Raw genomic sequence first — 18833 nt, 5'->3', positions numbered from 1 at the left:
TATGGAAATTGACTTTTGTTGAAAAACCAGAATGATGAATTGCATTTTCTTGTATGTATGTTTGGCTCTGATGATGTTAAATGTCTTTATTTGCATCCCCAGGTACTTTCCCAGTTGTATTTCAACACTTTCATAAAATATAATATGGAAACATAATGCATGTCATTATTTTCGCAACAAGAGGTTGAACAAATGTATTTTTTGTCTTATATTTCTAATAAAAAGTAATTTTGATTTAAATTAGCACTATCTTTTTTTTTAGGCCTCCATTCCTTTGAAGGAATTGGAGCAGTTTAACTCAGACATACAAAAATTGCTTGAACCACTGGAGGCTGAAATTCAGCAGGGGGTGAATCTGAAAGAGGAAGACTTCAATAAAGATATGGTAAATTGGTTGTGATAAAATTGTGAATGAACTAGGAATGAAAATGAATAAATATTTGGAAAGAAATTAGATAACGCAAGTCTCCAACTAAATGCTCAGAGCGTACCTTGCCCATTTTGTGATTCTAATGATTTATTACAAGAGCAAAGTATTCTTGTTGAACTGTCATTATGAATGCCAAATTACTATGGTATGGACATACAGGAGCACTTACAGATTCTAATAAATAGCCCAGCAATTTTGCTTTGACGTGTGCTCAAAGGACAAAATGTAATGGATGAAAAGAGTCAAATCCAAAAATAAACTAGAAACTTAATAAAAAACACAGCCATCGTAGATGACTGATATTTTGTGTCAATCCCATTTTTGGTAGTATAACATTTATTTTGGAGAAGGGGCAATTACACATGATATAAACATTGTTTATTAAAGCTTACCACAAGGTGGTTTTATAAAAAAGTTGAACAAGTAGTGTAGTGTATATCTAAAATATGTATAAATTCATGCTGCTTATTTCATGGGAATAAAAAATATATAACCATGTGGGCTATTCCCAGACTCATAACTTTCTCCTTAAACCCTGATTAATTTCAACATGTCTTTTACGTTTCTCTCTAGCTTGAATATTTCTGCATCACATCCCTTTTCACTGACTTTTTTTTCTCCCTCCACCCCATTCTCACAGTTTCCTTTCCCCTCTCACAGCCATCACCTATATGGCATTCTTAACCTTTGCGTATATCATGCTAGAGATTTCTCAGACATGTATCAATGCTAGCGACTTCTCAGACAGTGCTTGAAAATGATATCAAAAGGCAAATTATAAATTGTAAATAATAGGCATGTGAAGCAGTAGGAGAACCAATCTTAGTTCTCATTGGTATCAATTCTGACTTCCTGGAGCTGCCTAGATCAGTACTCCCCGTGTATGGGGTTTGGTGGCCTTGCCAACTCAGCTCCTGGAAAGAAAGACAAGAAGAGCCTTTCCAAGATGCTGAGTTACTGCTACCTCTCCTTCATGTCAAAGAAGAAACCAGAGGGCACCGAGGTGGAAAAGAGTGTTACTTACCTCTTGGGCTGTTCACCAACTCTGCCCTCTAGCTCTCAGCTGGTGTGGGGAAAGAGATGAAGTGGGAGCTTTTGTTTGTTTATTACTTTTGTCCTCAGCCCCAGGAAATGTTGCAGACTTTTTAAAGACATATTTTAAAAAGTAAGGTCTTTCACAGACTATAAACATAAATGTCTATGTTATATTATTTCATTAGACTAGTTAACTGGCAAATCTCAGGTGAAAATCCCATTTCCTCTAAAAAATTGAATAGTTCCTCAGTTGTGTGTAGAAGTTTACGTATGCATTACAGAATTAAATATGTAACATTGAATACCATGGATGATTATTCACACACATACATGTGAATTTTTTAAAAATTGTCTAATATTTGTTCTTCGTTCATCAGAGTACCTTGGGTACCATAGCAACGTGAACCTCCTTGATAGAAAGTTTTCATATATTGAATTGAAAGAAAGATAGGAAAATAGAGGTGAAAAATCACATGGTCACATATGCTACTCTATTAAACTAACACTTATTCAAATAATTTTATTTCAAAGTAAATAAAAATAATATTTTTAGAGTCTAAAAACCAAAATGCATATTGAAAATGCTTAAAGTCATTTTTCTAATCCATATTTTAATACTTAATTGTATTTATTTAAAAATAACATGCATATATGACATATGTTTTAGAAATTAATTAACTGCAGTATTTGGCAACAATTGAGCACATCATTTTTTACTAATGCCCTAATATTTGTTCTAAATTTGGGCATTTAGGTTATTTAAAGCAGAGGGCATTAGATAGAAATCAGTGTCCATTTAAAATAACGTATTTTCACTTAGGAGTGTGTGTTAAAATGTTAAGCTTTGTTGTCATCTCACACACGGCAACATCTGTATTCCTCTGTGAATTAGCATTATAAATGGCAAGTTTAGTTTGCTTCTCTCAACTTTTTTAATTTCTAGAAATGCACTAAAAATCAAAGCCAAAAGAATGCTTTCATAGCAGTTCACTTGTCTGAAATGTTAAAGTACCTTATTCCCCCATCTTCCTACATATGACTAATCACATGTGTCCTTTTGAACTAGGCAGGAGGAAACTTACTTCTTTTAAAAGTTAAAGTACAACATATAAAAGAAAAACTATGAGTGCAGTATCTTAGGATACTGAAAGTTTTAAATTGGATTTTTTTGTGTTTAAATAACATGTTTTATTATATCTGTTAACGATGTACAGCTTTCTTAAAACCAAAATGAAGACTGTACTTGTTGTTTTTAATCAGAGTGAAGACAATGAGGGTACTGTAAAAGAATTGTTGCAAAGAGGAGACAACTTACAACAAAGAATCACAGATGAGAGAAAGCGAGAGGAAATAAAGATAAAACAGCAGCTGTTACAGACAAAGCATAATGCTCTCAAGGTATTAGAGCTAAAATTATAATATACCTTGCCTGTGTTTTTATTTTTTCATGTGAAGGGTAAAACTCTTGTGCATAAATAAAATCTTCTTAAGACTCTTAGCCACCAGAAATACATTTTTTTTCTGTTCAATGTCTGTGTTTTATTTAACATTTTTGAGTGCTGTCTTTGATTTTGAAAGATGTGTTGCTTAGAAGTTGGGTTTTTTTTTTACTTAGACAAATTTTTCTGAGTAGTAATAGAAAGATATTAACATGCATCATTCATAGTGTTCATATATTTAATTTTGTAGTATAATTTATTTTTGTAAGTTATGTTTACATTTGTCTTGAAAAACCTACTTAACTGCCAGAATAAACAACCTGTATATTTTTTAGGCTTTCTGCTTGCGATATTTTATTGATTTGATTTAGAGTAGGTCCACTTTTTTGGTAACCTAGTATTTGTTTAATACTTAATTTTTTCAGTTAACTTCATGTTGCCTTTAAGAGAGTCACTCTTTGCAACTAACTAAGCATTTATAAGTCTAATTTCATTTATATAGGAGTCCTCTAAAATAATCTTAATGTCCTTGAAGAAGAGCTGGTACTCTCATGTTAGCCAGTGATAGCGTATAGCTTCAAGTACCCGTGTGACTCATCTGGATTTGTGCAGGAAGGACAAAATAGAATATTATCTAGTATCTAGAAATAGTATCTAGAAAGTTCTTGAGAAGAGACTGGACATGTGAAGAATTTTGTGAAATAACCTTTTATTTTTTTAATGTACTTTTCAATATTCACTATTTGCATGCATGGCTGATTTTTCTAATACTGTTAATTGCTGAGCTTTTCATTGTAAATCACTCTTTTAGAGGTATGTAGCCATGTAGGTGGATCCACCTTGTAGGTGGATAGAGTCTGCTTTCTATATGCAAATAAGAGTGTAAAACCTTTTCCCATATAGTCAGACAAGCAAATAAACACTGCTGAGAATGTAATTACACAATATTGTGCCTGCAGGGAATCCACAAGGAAAGTCTAATTGGCCAGCAGATTTTCTGAAGGTAACTGCTGATAAATATAGTAACTAGAAAAGGCCTCTTCCCCGAGGGAGTGCAAGAGCAAGCCATAATGTGCTCAGAAAATCAGAAAGCTGTGTAATTCACACGCTTCCAACTGTGACCAAGCTTTTAGAAGCATCTACACTGGTCATATGATATGTGTCCTACTGAACAGCAGTGTTTAATGGTTATCTGGCATACCTGTAAAGAAATCTCTATAATGTCTCTTAATACCTTTACACATTACACATCACCTTGTGCTTAGGAAATAAAAAGAGTTTCAGATTTTATGACCACAAGGCCTTTCTCTTGGCAAAGATGTGAGTTGTGTCACCAGTAAGGCATGGCTCAACTCTCATTCACGTGGCTGTATCTTGGTACCTTTGAAAAAAGCAGCATTCCATCTGGCTCATCCTAGGCATTTAATACCTCCACAGGAGCTTTAGAAATTCAACTAAAAATGTAAACTGTAGTAAATTTTACATCCTCAATTTTAAACAAAATGCAGAATGAAATCGAGATCATTTTTGCAAATATATGTTAAACGTGATTAATAAAAATCTACTCCACTTGCCAAACCAATCTACCAAATTCAGTTGTTAATCTGCCAAGTAGCTTCAATTCTAGTCCTTATGAAATATTTCAAAGAAGGTAAAAACTTTCCAGTGCAATGAATATTTCAGCAGTCCTTTGATACTCATTATTTTCTTTGGCTCCAGCTATATCTGTACATGAAACCCTAATTGCTACTGCTCTGAAGAAATGAAAGCTGTATCCTGAGCTCTTATGTTCCCTTGTGTTATCGTAAAATAGCATCACAACAAATTCTATTAATCATGGAAGACATTGGGTGGTCTTGTAAGGAGTGAGATGATAAACTTCCCCCTCTTTGTTGCTTTAGTAAGCAGTCACCCTTATTTATCTCATCAGGTTGATTGGAAACCATGCACTTTCCCTTTTCTTTTCTAAATATTTTTTTATCATTTTGCATTTGGATTTGATATGATGAGAAAAAGTTTGCCATAATATTTAAATTGTAATTTTCATGTACACTCACAGGTATACATTTTTCACACTTGAATATATATAGCCTGAAGCAATTTATATGCTAACTAAGAACACTATGTTTCTAATCACAAAATATTAATGCCCTATGAAACTATTTTATAGAGAGTTTTAAGATCATGAATGTAAGTTGCTTGGCTATATAAATTTAAAATTTTTAACCTAGGGCTGAAGATATCAATTTTGGAATTTTTACCTATTTTAAAATTCAAATACAAACTCAATAAGTTTGTACAAGTATGTAGTTAACTCAGTTGAATTCACATATTAAATTATTTCACATAACACAATAATTTAGTTGACTCATTAAGAGTTAATTAAATGTGAAAAAATTTCTAAACAAGTTTGAACATGCTAAGAGAAAATACTTGAAGTGGGTTGTTCAGGTTTCTTAGCTTCATGTACATGGGTCCTGTCACATGAATACATAATTTAATCATCTATTTGTATGTTTAGCATTTAAATGTGAATTTAACTGAAACTGAACAAGAAGATGAGGGACCCTAATTATTTTTAAATGACTACAGCCAGAAGTGTAATATACTTGTATATTGATATTTTAATAATGTCTGCACCATGAACAGGATTTGAGGTCTCAAAGAAGAAAAAAGGCTCTAGAAATTTCTCACCAGTGGTATCAGTACAAGAGGCAGGCTGATGATCTCCTGAAATGCTTGGATGACCTTGAAAAAAAATTAGCCAGCCTACCTGAACCCAGAGATGAAAGGAAAATAAAGGTAATGTTGTTTTAGAATGTCAATCCCAGATTTTGTTGCTACAGTTTAATTTATTTAACTTAACCTGTATGGATCATTTTTGAAGTGTTGATGTTGTTTCCACTATTAGTGTTCTCCCCGATTTGATGTATTTCTTTGTATTTTTTTGTGTGTTTTAGTAAATGTATTGTATAAGTGTTTTTCAATTGACATAATGTTGAACGAATAAAATGTTTTATTCTTAGACAATGTAAAATGAATTAAGAAATGTCATATGTTTTCTGGTAAAATTGTAATTGACTCTGTGTATCTTTGTTCCAGATGAACAAATGACTTATCGGTATATGGACGACTTCTATCTCATGTTAGCACATTCATTTCATCAGAGCATCTTCACACATCAGTGTCAAATCTTTATAGATTTATTTGTTGCATATTGTCTGAAGATGTTTTTTCTGTTATTATTTTACACTCTTTATTTTGCTTCATTCTCTGTTGAGTTCCTCAAAACTCTAAAAAGGAAATAAATTACTTATTCACTTACCCTCTAAATTATATTCTATATGGATGGTCCCTAAGAAATGATGAATAATCACTGCAATTTGGGTCAGCCCCAAAACACTAGAGGAATTGAGAAGAAAGAAAACTGTTAGATCAATTTCAGTATTTTCTCAATTAGAATATCTAAAACTGAGCATTCAAAAGATAACTGAAATAATATTTGGATTCTTGGGTGAAGATGACAGTGATGGCTTCCATACTTATAAATTATGAAAAGTGACAATAAAATGACAACAGCCTATGAAATTTCTGGGACAGGTATGTGCTGCTTATAGGTTGGTTAATGTGGTTAGCTAACTGCCCTGGGCCCTGTATTGGTTTTGCTCAATAGGAAATTGATCGTGAGTTGCAGAAGAAGAAAGAGGAGCTGAATGCAGTGCGTAGGCAAGCTGAGGGCTTGTCTGAGGATGGGGCAGCAATGGCAGTGGAGCCAACTCAGATCCAGCTCAGCAAGCGCTGGCGGGAAATTGAGAGCAAATTTGCTCAGTTTCGAAGACTCAACTTTGCACAAATTGTGAGTTGTTACTGGCAAACCTACATATGTGTTTGCAACTACTACTCTAATAACAGAGACCTACTAACCAATAGAAAAAAATCTGGGTGCAATTTCAAAGTGCTAATATGCAATCTGAAAGTGAGTAGTTCCCCCTCACTTTGGGCTTCTGTAACACTTAGTGGTTAATTTTTCAGGTTAAAAACATAATCCCTTAACATATCATAGGAAACAGCCCCGTTATCAAAAATGAAAAATACATCTTAATTTCTTTTGCCACATCATTTTTTCATAACACTGGAAATGTGAATTTGTCAATTTATCATACATTTACTTTATTTCAGCGTCTAATCCAAAAATATGTATTGCTTTCCTGAGACCATCCCATGCTAATTTTACTTTCTTAATGTATACATGGTAAATAATAAATCTTTTGTGAAACAACTTCTTATACCAGCTTGCACAAGGCCTTCTTATCTCATTGACTTATAGAATAATAGCTTAGTCCTCATACCTCGCTTAGCTACTCAATGGGTTAAAAGGCTTATTAGAAGGATTGTATGCCTAGTAAGATTGTTAATAATTGATAGCAGGTTGAAAAATATCAAATATTGTTACTACTGAACTATTATAAGCCAAAAGGAAAAGAAACAACTGCTCTTCTTTCTTCCAAACAACTGGATGGAAATTTTGTGATTCTCTCTTTAAAAACACAATCCATAATCGTAAGCTTGGTCTTTTTAGCTCTTCATCTGTAGTAGGGAATAAACCATAGGGATTTTCTAACAGGTACATTTTTGTTCCTATTCTGAGATATTGTAAAGTGAAGCAGAATGGTCACCACTCTGTCATTATGCAAAGACAGTGCTCCTCACAAAACCAGGGTCTGAAAGTCTGGAAAATGAGGCTTTGTAATTATGTTAGGTCGACTTACATGAAACCAACAGATATTCAACCCTTTTTGACCTATGTTAATGACAATTGCATTCGTTTCAACCCATAGGTGAGAGTTTCTTGGGAATTTCTTCTGTGATGTTGTTGATTCCATTTAATACGGGGTAAATGTTTGAATATGTCTTAAACAATTAATATAACTTTATTTTATAAGCATATAATTTTGTTAATGATGCTTATTAACCAAGGGAAAAAAATACTGCATATTGTTACTTCTTTTAACGTGTTAGAAAAATCCATGAATACACTGTTTTCTAAGGAATCCAGTACCTTAAGATTTAATAGTAGCTGAATATTCTGAGAAATTGGAAGTAGTAACGTAAGGTATGTTGAAACTATATTACATTTAAAGTCCAATTCTAACTCATTGCACGTTTCAGCCTATTATCCTTCATAGTAGATATTATGAGCATAATATGTCATAAATCACTCAAGCTTACAATAACAGAAAGCCTGTGTCTGTGGATGCAAAATGAATTGAAAGATTAAGGCAACGATAAAGAAAATTTAAGTAAAATATTTTTGCCTCGATTTAATACATCATTTAAGTCCTCCACTTTGAATTATCTTACTACTCACTATTTTCTCCATTCCAATTTCCCCCATATCTTGACACACCCAGGATTAATTTTTCTTTTACAACTTAGTCAAGGTAAGTTATTAACACTTTATAGTTAAATAGACACAGGATCAAAAATCTCCATAAACAACTCACTTAAAATGCCATTGTGTCCTTGCACATAATAGGCTCTAACAAATATTTGTAAAACGTAATAATGGTTGGTGAAATAAAGTAAGGATAAGTGAACCAGTATGGAATTTTTAAAATAAATTATAGTAAGATACTATAATATATTTTCTTCATAAAACATTTCTTCTTGATTTTATATCTGAAGGATCCAAAATTCATAAGGTGCCTTGCTTGGGGAAAATATTTTTATGTTAACTTTTAATTTTCCATGATAATAGAAGCAATAACAATATGCATGAAGAATAATCCATTTACTATTATAATTATATTTAGCTTTGGATTTTTATTAGACCTGAAAGATGATACAGATGGATAGACAGACAGATGGATAGACAGATAAATCCAAGATGTATCTTTATATTCCACTGATTACTAATACATATTAAAAAACTGATTTCACATGTCCACTGGTTAGAGTCACCTTTCCCAGTTAATCTAAGGTGAGGATATTTGAGATAGCCACAAGCAAACGGCTTAACTAAAAGTTATGTTTGGGGTAATCCTACAATGGCTCTGATGTAGCACAGGTAGTCATAGCTTCACAATTCCTTTCCTTCTCTTCCATTGTCCTTCTCTATTTCTTTCATCTTTCTTCTTCTCAAATGTCCCTTTTTCTTCTCTCTGTATATAAACTCTAGACTTTCTTTGGACTCAGGGATTTTTCAGTTGATCTTTCATATCTTAGCAGTAGTAATTCAAGATGGTAGAAAGTACTATGAAGTGCTTAACATTTGAGAACTGAGTTTAAAATGAGAACTCAATTGTCTTTACTTTAGAGATAAAGACTCAGAAATGGACTAAGCAGTGTAAAATTAGTGTACTTCAGGGACTATGTCCAGGTCAGAGTTATATATGGCAATAGTAAAGCTCAGAAAAGCCATAGAACTTTGTCTCAGGGAGCCATGAAGCAGCCCCAGGCCAGGTAGGAGTGCAGACCAAACCAGAGAAGAGAATATCTGCAAATCATTGTCCTCAGGACAATCCTGGAGACCAGAAAGAAGGGAAAACAGACTGGGCGAAAGCAGGTAAGATTTTCTCCAGGTATTGAGCATGTTGAAGCCCCCACCCTAGTTAGGAATACAAGACATTTCTAATGTAGTTCCTTTTGGCTTAGAAACCTGGCTGTTCAGTGAAGACCAAACAATGACTGTAAACTGAACATAAGGAATGTTTTCTGTAGGATGTTTTACAACAGCAGTGTGGTCTAGTAAAATAGACGACTCCCTGGGATGAACAGCCCTGATTGTGAATCCCATTGATTCCATCTGCTGGTTGTGTGATCACCAGTCTCTCCCAGCCTGGTTTCCTCCATCTCTACCATGGGGATGAGGATGTTTGTGTTAATGAAATATATGTAAAATACCCGCTACATTATAGAGGTTAAGTGAATCAATTGTTTTCTTCCTCTTCCTATATATAAGTTAACATTGGAAAGGAGACACATTATTTTAAAAATTTATAATATCTTTGTAGGTCATTAAGAGAATTAGGCTCAGTGGGTACCACAGATTTAAAATGTTATTGGGGCTTCCCTGGTGGCGCAGTGGTTGAGAATCCACCTGCCAATGCAGGGGACACAGGTTAGAGCCCTGGTCCAGGAGGATCCCACATGCCGCGGAGCAACTAAGCCCGTGCGCCACAACTACTGAGCCTGCGCTCTAGAGTCCGTGAGCCACAACTGCTGAAGCCCATGCGCCTGGAGCCCGTGCTCCGCAACAGGAGAAGCCACAGCAATAAGCCCCGTGCACCGTAATGAAGAGTAGCCCCTGCTCACTGCAACTAGAGAAAGCCCCCTCGCAGCAAGGAAGACCCAACGCACCCAAAAATAAATAAATTAATTAAATAAATTTATAAAAAAATAAAATGTTATTAACAACAGATAGATCTATTTTGTTCAATGTAAATTGCAAATTAGGCTCCATAATCTTTGGCCAGGTAGTTTTGCTTAGAGTCACAAAATATTTGCAGGAAATTTCATACAAAGCTGGTGATTCTACCAATGAAGGCATAATTCTCCATAAACTTGACAATAGAGCATTATCTAAATTATTTTCTATAGCAAGGTAAAGAAAAAGAGGAAAAAACATAAAGGCTTTGAAAATTTCTTAACAGAAAACTATGCATAATTTTATTAAGCTTAATTTTAGCATTAGACAGTTAACCTCAGAAATCCCAAGAAAATACAACCACAAAATTGCACAGTGAGGATATATAACAATCCGGAGCTTATGTGAAACTCCTGAGCAAAATAAGCTCACAGACTAAAATTACAATGGGTATAAAAAGATTCCTTTTGTGAGTGATGTTAACACACCAAAAAATAAAAGGAGTATGCACACCTGAGGAAATTAGAGATAAGAAGATAGTCAGTAAAGGACATGAAATTGTGTTTTTTAATGTTCAAAAAGATTTAGAAAATAAGGATGGAATGGAATTCTTACAATAGGAACAGGCCATTTTGAAGAGTGAATAGGAAACTTTGATAAAATAGAGTCTAGAAATTAACATAATTATTGAAATAATAAATCAAACAACTTTTTAATGGTGGATTCATTATAGAATAAAAAAGAATATATTACTTGAAAGATGAGGAAAATTTTGCTTTGCTGAAAATACTGAAAGATGGAGAGGATAGAGTAAAAAGCTCAGACATATGCCTAAAAAGAGTGGAGAGCCTGAGGAAGAGACATTATTTTATATAAATGACTGACATTTAACAAAATCGAATGAATCTCAATTTACATGAGTCCTCAAATTTAATAAAGCTCAATTTACATGAGTCCTCAAACTGAATAAGGCTCAACCAGTGTGTAATAAATAAAAACAAGTTCACACCTAGCAAGGTCTGCATGAAACCCAGAACATCAACGATCAGGAAGATCATCATAAAAGCTACCAAGGACTAAAGGCAGAAACTGCTGCAGGCTGGCTGACTTTTCCTCAACAATAGATGTTAGAAGAAAATGAAATAATATCTTCCATAATATCTAATGCGCAAGGCGAATGTTCAAAAGAATTCTGTCAACTGTGATTCAAGAATGAAGACAAGATATTTTCAGATATACAAATATTTTCAGATAAAGGAACACTAAGAATACATTATCTAAGATTCTTTCAGAAAGAAGTACTAAACGATGTGCTAGTGTAAGAAGGAAAATGGAGCTGGAGAGAAGGAGCAAGCTACATAAACGTATATAAAATGATTTTCTATATATAAAAAAAGGGAAAAATTATCTTGTAATTAGTTACTAAAATTGTGGCAATTTCTGCAAAGGAAAACATTGAGTGCTATGAGAATATAAAAGTGATTTGATCTTACAGCAAGGAGAATACAATAAATAAAAGGCTTGTTCTAGAAGGTAGCAGCAAATATAAGGCTTGTGCCTAATGTGTTAAGTGTGAATTATTGCCAACTATCATGTTTCTAGGAGGCAAAAAAAATGCAGTAAACCTTTGGAATAGGCATACATGCATGACCTGTCCCAGGAAGGGAAGCAAAAAAAAAAAAAAAAAATATATATATATATATATATATATATATACACACACACAAAATACAAAAATCCATCTTAGTGGAAGAAGGAAAAGCAATGTCCCTTTTCTAAATACGACAACTGCATTTACCCTGGATATCCCATGGCTTCAAATACCAAGTAAATAATACTGATATTCAACATTTTACATCCAACAACTTCTTATTCAACTTCTTATTTTAGATGCCTAACAGGTATCTCACACATAAGGTAGCCAAGTCGAGAATAATTAATTTTCTCTCCTACATAAATTGGCTGCTACCAAGCTCTCCAGGTGTTAGTAAATTGCCCTTTCACCTAGGTCCAAAGCCTAGGCATCATCCGTGATTCCTCTTTGCTCTTACATCATGCATGGAATTCACTTCAAATTCTGTTGGCTTTACCTGCAAAATACATCTTTAATTGGACCACTGCTCAGTACCCTTATTGGAGAAACCTTAGCGTATTATCTTTCATCTTGATTACTTCAGCAGCATCTAATCCTTGCTTCCCATATTTTCCCACCTACACTATAGTCTCCTTAGTGAAGCCAGAGAATTCCTAAAGCTTATGTGAGATTCTCTCAAGCCCCTGCTGCTCACTACCCTTTTAATGAAATTTTACGAGCTTCTACGTAGTTTGGTTCCTGCCTCTCATTCCTATATTACTCCAACTTTATCTCCCTTTTTGCCATTCTCCTGTCATAGAAGCATAAAAGTTTCTCCTCTATACTTAAACACACAGCATCATTTCCACCTCAGGACCTTTGTACATATTGTTTCTTCATGGAATATTTTCCACGTAGACTTTTACATGGGTACTATAACTTAGCCATCTTTTCATTTAGAAACAATGAACATTTAGTGGAACTTTGATGTAGAATCTAGACAGGTAATACTTAATAGGTATTTTTTCTATTTTAAAAATATTTTATACTCCTTATAATTATACACGCCAACTGGGAGTTTAAGACACCTCTTCAGAACGGCAGATTTTAGTACAGTTACTTCTGGAAGTGTGTATACTGAGAAAAGACAAAGTTCTTGAAACTTAACACTGAGGTAGTAAAGAGGGAATATGAGGATGATTATAACAACGTATTGCAAAGGATAGCTTTTACTACATCAGAGTAAATTGTAGTAAGGTATTTTAACATTAAAAGTACACATTGCCAAAATATAGAACTTCTTGAAAAGTTAATAGAAAATTGTTAGATTTATTTAAATGCCACAAGAAATGCATTATACAAGTTAGTCCTTAAGTGAATAATTTGTAAAATGAAAACACTTATAGTGTACACATTCCTCTACTAACTTTTAAAAATTGTTTGAATTTGAATAGAACTTTACATTTATAAAATGTTTTCATATGTATCTAGTTTGTTCCCACCAGTAACCCTCTCAAGTAAGTATTATTTTCATTGTCATTTTCCAGAAAGGAAAATTAATCTAAATAAAGTTAAGGAGATTGTCCAAGGGCACATGTAAGAAATGGAAGACACCTAACTTGAACTTAGTGCTTCCCAAGATACAGTGAGAGCTATTCAAAAGAAAGAAAAGATATCTAGCATCCAAGTAAGTTTGAGAAACACTGGATTAAGCAAAGTTTCCTTAGTCTAGAATTTTACAGGGCTTTTGATATGCAAATGTGATTATGAATTTCTATGAGGGGAATAGATTCTGCAGACTTTCACATCTGGATAGTCGCAGTACAAAGGAGGAAATTTCATTTCAGTTTTATGATAGTATTCCTGTTTGAGTGATTGTGAAGAACTAATGTTCTTCAGAAAAAAAAAATTGGGAAAAACATCACTTTATCATTATGCTTTTGTTATTTTGGATTTTCTTAAAATGAAGCAGAGATGTACAAAAAAGTAATCACAAAGCTGCTTGCCATCACCTTATGTAAAATAATGTCTGAACCTAGATTTGATTCTGCACTACTCATTTTTTGTACATTTGCTTCTATCACATAATGATAACCATTTAATGTTGAGACCAAAATAAAGGGGAAACTTACTTTTTGAATAATTGCTACATGGAATTTTTCTTTGCCTTGAAGTAACAACAAAGACCATCAGAGCTGCCAATGCAAGATCCTTAGAGAATATGGTAACATAAATAATTCTCTTATTTAGAGACAGAGTGCTCTTTAGTAAACAGAGTTGTGAATATAAAAGACTAATGATGGTTGCTAGGGAAATGGACCAGGAGGTAGCTGCTTATAAAATTTTCCTCCTCTGAGCTTCAATTTTGTAATTAACATATCACAAGAGTTAAGAAAAAATAGATAAATCAAGACTCTATGTTTCTCTAGACTGTTGTGACCATAGTAGTTACTGCCATTTCTCTAGTAATTTTTTTTTTCTGGTTTCTAGTTTATGTAAGAGAATCAATTTAATGGTTGTTTAGTAAATAGAGTATGTTAAGCTAGAATCAACTTCCAGGAAGATAACCATCTGATTGATTTCCTCACCTCTCATTTCAAATGTATGGAAATTCTGGATAAAATATAATTTTAAAACAGTTTAGCTGAGCTCAAAATATGTGATGGAGCCTCCCTTCTTCCTAGTTGCCATAAATGAGCACATCATCTCATGTGATACTAAGCCTGGATTGAGGGCCTCATGGTTAGGAGAAAGGTTTAAAGGCTTTTAGTAGAAAATATGTAGCGTTATACAACATCTGCTAGAGATGTAAATGGAAACCCTGTCTAAATGTTGAATTTTCAAGGGCTTCCCTTGACAGGTAGAGGGGGAATAGATAAATCCAGCTCCCAAGGCCAATTCATCTGGCAAGGATTCTGACTGGAGAAACAAATTTGTGAAAGTTATTTCTGAGTTGTGGGGGATCTGAATTTTGACACCAACCACAAGCCTCTAGACTCCTGAACTGAGAAATTAATATAAAATTGTTCCCAGGTTGGTGAAATCCTTAGAGTTTTCTCACAGAATCATACAATAAATCACTCTCTTAGGAGTGTCCCACAGACACACGAACACTGAAGATTGGTTCACAATGAACTATTAGAACTCACATGAAGAAATAATATATTTTGACTTAGAGTTATCTAACATAACAATCAAGAGAATTAGTGCTTCATGAACTTAATAGAAAACTACTTCACGCTCTAAAGTAAATATGTCGAAAATAAAATAGAGATCAAGGCATAAAATAAACATTAATTTATAAAAATACTGACACAGTTATTTATGATGATAACACATTGAATAACACTTCTGGAAACCAAAAGCTAGTCATAGAAATAAAAAAAACCTAAGAGTGTGTGTTAAACACCTAACTAAACAAACATGAGAAAATTAGAAAGTCATTATGATAAAATTATCAGAATACACCACATAAAGATAAAAAATACGAAAATATGAAATATTGAGAGAACAGAATAATAAGTTTTATGTCTAATATAATTGCAAAAGAAAATGACAGATTATGTGGGACACAATATTTGAGGAAAAATGACTAAAAATTTCCCAGATCATAAGAAAGGCATGAACCCACAAATAGAATAAACACATTGGTGTCCCAACCAAGATTAATTAAAGTAAATCTATGAAAACATAAAGAATATATAAATACCTTATAAAAGACACAGGACACGTACATATGTGAGCAGGAGAGGCTCATTTAACTGAAGGTTCTGATAATCAGTAAAAAATCTCCAAATTTCTATTGTATTGCTATTGCAAAATCAAGACTAGGCCACTGTTTATAAAGTGGATTCCACTCATGTTAGAAAAACTGATATTTTGTAATACCTCTTATGCTTGGAATAAGAAAACCTAGGATTATATACTGCATCTCTCATTACCTGTGCAAATTGGACTAAATATTTGAGCCTCCGGATAAAGTTAATAACTCCTTTCTTATAGAATTAAGAGAGATAATCAACCACCAAAAATGTTGAAGTTCTAAAATATTTTTTATTAAGGCCACTGGTTTGAAGGACAACATGCAGAAGTTTCGGTGTCCAGAGTTCACACTGCTAAGTGTCCTGAGAAACTGAAAGCCAGAAACTTAAGGTATTCTGAGTTGGTAGTGTCCCATGTACCTAACAGAAGCAGATACAAATACATTCTAGTTTGACACTGCTTAAATCCAGACTTTAAATAATTCCCACAGATAAAGTTCTAAGAACATGCTTGTAGAATTAAAATGGCAGTTCCAATGAGGAAAAAAGCAGTAGAATCCAACTCCTAAAGACAGAAGATAATGAATTAATCAGGTACAAAATGTAAAGTAAACATGTTTAACTTTTTTAGAGTAGTAAAAGTTTGCCTCAAAAGTATGAGTTAAGGACCAGAGATAATAAGATAATGACCAGGGAATTTTGAAAAGAATCAAATAGAACTTCAAGAAATAGAAAAATATAATAATTGAAATTAATAATTCATTGGACAAGTTAAGCATCAAATTAGATATAACAGAAATGAGAATTAGAAAATTGGAAGATAGATAAAATAAATTACCTAACACGCATAGAGACCAAAATATTAAAAAAAAATAAAAATTTGAAAGAAAGGATAAGAAAGGTAGAGAGTGAGAATGTCAAATATAGAAGGAAAGCATGGAGTAAAAGTATAAGAGGCACTATTTGAAGTGATAATTGCTTAGGGTTTTCTAAAATTAGTGAAAGTTCCAATAGTCAGGTTGAAAATAAGTAAATATCAAGCTGTTTTCCTTTTTCATAAAGAGAGAAATACACCCATATACCATCATAATGAAACTGATAAATTCCAAAGCCAAAGAGAGACACCTTACCTAGAAAGTAATGACATGTATAATGACAGCTGATTTTAGAGCAGTGATAAAAGCCAGAAAGTGATAGAATAATGTCTTCAAAAATGATGAAAGAAAAACCAGCTATGATTCTAGAATTGTATACTCATAGGAACTCTCGTTCTTTCAAGAGTAACATTGGGGCTTCCCTGGTGGCGCAGTGGTTGAGAGTCCACCTGCCGATGCAGGGGACACAGGTTCGTGCCCTGGTCCGGGAAGATCCCACATGCCGTGGAGCAGCTGGGCCTGTGAGCCGTGGCCGCTGAGCCTGTGCGTCCGGAGCCTGTGCTCCGCAACGAGAGAGGCCACTGCTGTGAGAGGCCCACTAACATTGAAATAAAGATCTTTTCGGGCAAACAAAAACTGAGAGAGATAACCAGTGAGAAAGTCTCACTGAAGGATCCTCAGGTTTTTTTTAGTTGGTTGGTTGGTTGGTTGGTTGGTTGGTTGGGTTTGTTTTTTGTTTTGGGGGTTTTTGTTTTGTTTTGTTTTTGGAATTAGCCACTGTTAATGTATATTCAGTTATCAGTCTATACATCTTCATGTTGTGTTAAGATAATTTTATATCCTGGACTTTCACTAAATATTATATCATATGTCTTTTTCTATGTTAGTAAAATGAAGTTTTGGAAACATTTTTAGAGCCTACATAATATTCCACGGCATGTATGCACCACAGGGTTGGTTTGTAAACAGAAGGAGAATAACCCTAGATAGATGATTTAAGATGCAAGGGAGAATGGTGAGCAAAGAAAATGCTAAACCACGACAAAAGCCTGAAGAAATATTTGCTATATATAAATTTATGTAAATTATGTACTAAAGTACAAAATAGGACTAAAATACTGGACGTCAGTGACATATAGTATAGAAGGAAATTGGTTGGACTTCCTCACCTCATTACCTCCTTTCTGGATGTTCCTTCTCAGACTCCATTGGTGGTGCCTCCTTCTCTCCTGTAACGTGGACATGCCTCAGCACTCAGTCCTTGGACATTGTCCACTTTCTATCTATACTCCCTGCCTTGCTTTTTTCATCCAGTCTCGTGACTTTAATACCAGGTTATAAGTTCATGACCACAACATTTTTATAAACAGACCACTCTTCTCCCCTGAACAATAGTGGCAACACTGCCCTTTCAAAATTTGGGGTACCCTTGCTTTCCTTTACCTATTCTCAACACAATAAACAGAGACATCATTTGAAAATATAAATCAGGTGTGCTTTATGTGATGAAAATGCTCTGATGGATTCCAATCTATTTTAGAGTACAATCCAAAATCCTTACATGAGTTTTAAAGGATATATGACTTTGGCCCCTATTAGCTCTCTGGAGTTATCTCTTAGTACTCTACCTCTTATCCCCTCTGCTCTACCTACATTGACCTCTTCACTCTTCCTTGAACACATCGGGCAGATCCCCTTTGCACTGTATGTCCTAAGCCTAAAACTCTGTACCCCCAGATGTCTATATGACCCCTTCACTCTGCCTTCAAGTCTTTATTCGAAAGTGTTCTTCTTGGTGACACACTTCATCGACCCCTTCCCCATTTATTATTCTCCATAAAATGCATTACCAGGAATGTTATAAATATTTTCACTCTTTATCTTATTATCTATCTCCCTCCCTATGATGAAAGCTCCAAAAATGCAGGGATTTTCATCTTTTTTTCTTTTCTTTTCTTTTTTTTTTTTTTTTTTTGCTGCTGTGTCCTCAGAACCAAAAGAAGTGACTAGCAAGTAGTAGGTACATAGTATATATTTGTTGAATGAATCAATCAATCAATCAATCAATGATGAATAAAATCATTGTAAGATCCTCTTAATGCTCAGGAGACCACGCAAAATTCATTGTGCATGCTGATAATTTTAGAGTAACTATTAACCTGATAAAGAGTATAAAATTTTTGAAGTAGAGAGAAAAGTAAACATATAAAGTATCAAAATAAAATAATCCAAACAGGAAACTGAGGCTTAAGAACACTAGTTGAATTGGCCAAGGAGAGTAATCCACTACATTAACACAGGACTTTGATTTTTCTGCATCTCTCCAGACCAAAGCCATTACTGTGTATGAAATA

General features: G+C 33.8%; 1 protein-coding gene across 3 annotated transcripts in view; it reads left to right on the top strand.

Annotated features, from left to right (window-relative positions):
- The window catches only part of DMD (dystrophin), a 2234319-nt gene that overhangs the window by 970035 nt on the left and 1245451 nt on the right, over window positions 1-18833 (top strand). For all 3 annotated transcript variants that reach the window (XM_027096086.1, XM_027096084.1, XM_027096085.1), the window contains exons 38-41: window positions 263-385; window positions 2726-2863; window positions 5554-5706; window positions 6578-6760. In XM_027096086.1, coding sequence (XP_026951887.1) covers window positions 263-385; window positions 2726-2863; window positions 5554-5706; window positions 6578-6760 — 597 coding nt within the window. The remainder of the gene's footprint in view (window positions 1-262; window positions 386-2725; window positions 2864-5553; window positions 5707-6577; window positions 6761-18833) is intronic.

This window comes from Aethalodelphis obliquidens, unplaced genomic scaffold, assembly GCF_003676395.1.
Source record: "Aethalodelphis obliquidens isolate GAN/ISIS:26980383/991018 unplaced genomic scaffold, ASM367639v1 scaffold98, whole genome shotgun sequence".
Taxonomy (NCBI): Eukaryota; Metazoa; Chordata; class Mammalia; order Artiodactyla; family Delphinidae; genus Aethalodelphis; species Aethalodelphis obliquidens.
This window is presented reverse-complemented; position numbering and strand designations above follow the sequence as displayed.